General features: G+C 38.6%; 1 protein-coding gene across 1 annotated transcript; it reads left to right on the top strand.

Annotated features, from left to right (window-relative positions):
- The first annotated feature begins 1646 nt into the window (after nt 1-1646).
- Nucleotides 1647-3957, top strand: LOC108819671 (flavin-containing monooxygenase FMO GS-OX-like 1). Its single transcript, XM_057002375.1, has 6 exons — nt 1647-2038; nt 2158-2330; nt 2435-2505; nt 2598-2750; nt 2833-3051; nt 3437-3957. The coding sequence occupies exons 1-6, from the start codon at nt 1647-1649 to the stop codon at nt 3863-3865; spliced, it is 1437 nt and encodes a 478-aa protein (XP_056858355.1). The 3' UTR covers nt 3866-3957.
- Nucleotides 3958-4299: the final 342 nt, after the last annotated feature.

Genomic DNA, 4299 nt, shown 5'->3' with positions numbered 1-4299 from the left:
TCCTGGAGATGGAGAAGAACTTGTCTAGAAAGGCTTCCTTGCACTCATCCCAAGTAGTGATAGAGTCACTTGGAAGAGACTTCTCCCACTGTCTTGCCTTGTCTCCCAGAGAGAAAGGGAAGAGCCTGAGCTTCAAAGCATCTTCTGACACTCCATTGGTCTTGCACAAACCACAGTAGCTATCAAACTTGTCCAAGTGGTCAAATAGATCTTCAGTAGCAAGACCATGATACTTGTTGTTCTCAATGGTGTTGAGCAGTCCTGACTTGATCTCAAAGTTGTTGTTCTCCACAGCAGGCGCTCTGATTCCCAACCTATGACCATTGATGTGAGGTTGATCATAGGCCCCAATGGCTCTAGCTTGGCGTGGAGGGTGTTGTGGCTGGCGCTGAGGTCTAAGGTTGGCAGCTCCTTGACCAATACCAGCTTGAGCAGCTTCATGTTGAGGTAGGTTCTCCATATCAAACCCCAATCTCTGCAAGTGAACCTGTTGCTCCTCTTCTCTCCTTCTTTTTGTATTCTCTCTTTCCAAAGCCCGGATGTCTGGTACTAGAGGAGTGAGGTTTGTAGTCCCTCTACTTCTCAAGTTCATACACCTGAAATGAAAAAGAAAGAGGAAAAAGCAGAGCCAATATCACAATAACAATAAAAATGACTTAGTCTCAAGCAAATGACTAAATCCCAATGTCAAAATCACAATAGAACTTGGCAACGGCGCCAATTTGATAACAGGACTTTTCAAGGTCCCTATCAAATGCAGTAGTATATGAGATGTCGAACCAATCCTAGGTGATTTCAATGCACTGAGAATACAAATCCATGCTTAATCTAAGTGCAAACCAAAAGTGAAATGAGTTTTAAACTAGAGCAATACTGAAATGCAATAAAACAATAACCTTTCTTTGATTATGAGATGGGAGAACTCATGGGATAAGGGATTAGACCTTGGGTGATCAAGTTTTGAACTAAAGGTGACAGCTTTCAATCAATCTATTAACCTTAGGCCTAGACACAACCCTAAACAAACTCTATCTCTAGATGGATGCTCATTTGCTAAGATGACTCAAGCATCAAATCTCTTTGGTTGAATGTCATAAAAGCAATCATTAAAATCAAGTCTACTAGCCATCTTAACACCTTTAACAACAAATCTCTTTGGCAAAGTGTGTTAAAAGCTTAGGAGAGTTGGCTCAGACATTTCATCAAACACCTTGTGGGTGGGAAATGTCTAAAGCTCAACTTTTGAGAGGCCAACTCAAAAGATGCATTAAGAACACTCTACAAGCAAGGAAATAGAAAGATCTATACCTAAACACCTTAGATCTAGCTTAATCACCCTTAGTCTCCCTAACCCATGAATCCAAAAGTGGACTACTCACTAATCACCATGATTCCTCTTAAACCCATGAGAGATTTAAGCTTAATCATGTAAAGAAAGGAAAAAAGGAACTTGAAATCACTCAAAAACACAAGAACAAGATGATGAATTGATTAAAGGAAAGAACTTTCACCAAAAGGTTTGTGTTTCTTAAGAGAAATTAAGATAATCTCAAAGATTAGGTCTACAAAGTATTTATAGTAGCTAGAAACATAAGGGTAAAAGAGTAAAAATAAGTCTGGTCAACTCTCAAATGCTGACTATGAAAATGGTCGCAACTGCCTTTTGGCGCTGTCAAGAAGCCGTTGAGGGGTGCAAAAACCCGCTGGGATGTGCACACCGGCTTCTCGTCACGTTCACCAAGCCACTGCAAGAAGTCGAAGTTGGGCAGGGAGGTGTGTTTTTCTCCAGCGGTTTGGTGAAGCCGCTGCACCAAAAGCCGCTCCAGCACTTAGAATTTTCAGCAGAACTTCTGCACCGGCTTTTCGCCATGACGCCAGGCCGCTGGATGACCATTTGGCCGCTGTGTGATGTGCATCGGCTTCCTGCAAGGTCAAAATGCCGCTGCCTGTCACATGAAGCCGCTGGGACACTTGGTCATCACGCCATGAACTCGAAAAACACCAATCTTGCCTCCAATCCACCTCCAATTGCTCCAAAGTCACCACTTAGCATCTCCATCACCTGATAAGAACAAATGCAATGCAATGCAAACTAAACAAGTCTAAATGCTATCCTAGATGATCAAAATGCATGATAAATGAATGGTAAAATCTATTAAAAACACAAGATATCATCCAGTTCGAGACGGAGGTGGTTCGAGTGGAGCCGGCGGAGGAGAAATGGAGAGTTACTTACAGAAACTCAAGAGGTGTCTCCGGTGAGGAAACTTTCGATGCAGTTGTTGTTTGCAATGGGCACTTCACTGAGCCTCGTCTTGCTCATATTCCTGGTAATTATAATAATTTTTTTTTGGTTAATTAAGTTGTGATTTGTCTTGAGATTAAGGTTAATTACTTGATTTAGTTTCTTAATTATCTCGTTTAAATTTTTCAGGTATAGATTCATGGCCAGGGAAGCAAATCCATAGCCACAATTATCGGATTCCAGTCCCATTCAAAGATCAAGTATTTTGCAAAATTTAATATATTTTGTTTGCTTTGTTATAGATTCGTATATGTAACATCTCTACATTGATTGTTGTTTGAGATGTTTGTAGGTGGTGGTAGTGATAGGAAGCCAATCCAGTGGAAACGACATTAGCAAGGACATAGCAACAATGGCCAAAGAAGTCCACGTCTCGTCGAAAGCTATTTCGTCCAATTCTTACGTGGAGTACACCGGTCAAAAAAATCTACGGATTCATCCCACGGTAAACACAAGATAAAGATTAATGCCGCTGATATATATGATCATTTGATTTCTATAAAGTTTTTTCCATTGATATGTTGTAGATATACCGCGCCTGCGAGGATGGTTCAGTGGTGTTTAGAAACGGGAGAGCTGTTTATGCTGATGTCATAGTTCATTGCACTGGTTACAAGTACCATTTCCCGTTTCTTGAAACCAACGGTTATGTGACCGTCGAGGATAATCGTGTTGGACCGCTTTACAAGCATGTTTTCCCGCCCGCGCTTGCTCCTGGGATCTCCTTTATCGGTTTACCTTTCATGGTTAGCACTAATACTACTACATGTTAGATAGTAATGGGAGCGGAGCTAGCTTAAGTGGTTTAGAATGAATAGGATAATCTTGAAACTACCCAAGTATTATATGTTAAGTAGATATGGTATTTTTAAGAGATTAGTATCTTGTTGGGCTCATTACTTGGTTTGATCTTGAAATACCTAAGTATTATAGATATGGAAGTTTTAAGAGATTTTGAATGTTAGGATAAAGTTGAAATCTTTTATTTAGGATCAAATGTTTGTTCATAATGCAAAACTACTTATTGTAGGTAACAATGCTGAATTAATATATTTCTTGATATGTATTGTCGTTGTGATGTAGGAAGTATCATTACTTTAGTTGGTTTTGATCTTTGTTCTTACAATACAGGGGCTTCAGTTCTTTATGTTTGAAATGCAAAGCAAGTGGGTAGCTTCAGTTCTGTCTGGACGGGTTAAGCTTCCTTCGGAGGATAAGATGATGGAAGACGCAGTAGCTTTCTATGGGAAGCTTGAAGCCTTGGGGATTCCCAAGAGATATACACATTTTCTAACTGATCCTCGAGGGAATCCAATGCTCGGGACATTTAATCCACATGATGCGGCTGTGATCTCTCAAAGCGATTACTTCAATGGGATCGCAGAACATTGTGGTTGCCCGTCCATAGAAAGTTGGAGAGAGCGACAATACAATGTTGCCATCAAGAAACTTTTCTTTGGTGGCGACAGTTATCGTGATCAATGGGATGATGATCAACTTATCGAAGAAGTGTACCGCGAATTCGCAAAATTAAATGCAAACCAAGATCTTTCTTCTTGAGATGATTGAAATGTGACGAAGGAAACACATTTAGAAAATTACATTTGTAGCATATCTATCTTATTAAAACAGAAACATTACAACTTACTCTAGGTGGATTTTTAAGTTGGACATCACATTATTATTTATATCTTAACCTTTCATTTAAATCTTTCCTTAAATAACTAAATATCAACCAACTATATGGCATCTTACACTCGATGTATAATAATTTAACTCTATTAACACTATACATTATATTATACATCTATTTGTAAACAAAAAAAAATTCATTCTCTCTATTATTATACATCGAATGGTAATACAATTTTAAAATCTATTCGAAAACAACTATTATTTTTATACATTATATTATACTTCTAGACATTGTGTTATACATCTATTCGTAAACAACTATAATTTTTTTACATACATTATACATTATATTATAATTC

Source organism: Raphanus sativus, unplaced genomic scaffold (genome assembly GCF_000801105.2).
Source record: "Raphanus sativus cultivar WK10039 unplaced genomic scaffold, ASM80110v3 Scaffold5283, whole genome shotgun sequence".
Classification (NCBI taxonomy): domain Eukaryota; kingdom Viridiplantae; phylum Streptophyta; class Magnoliopsida; order Brassicales; family Brassicaceae; genus Raphanus; species Raphanus sativus.
Note: the sequence above shows the minus strand (reverse complement) of the source record. Positions and strands in the feature narration are given on the sequence as shown.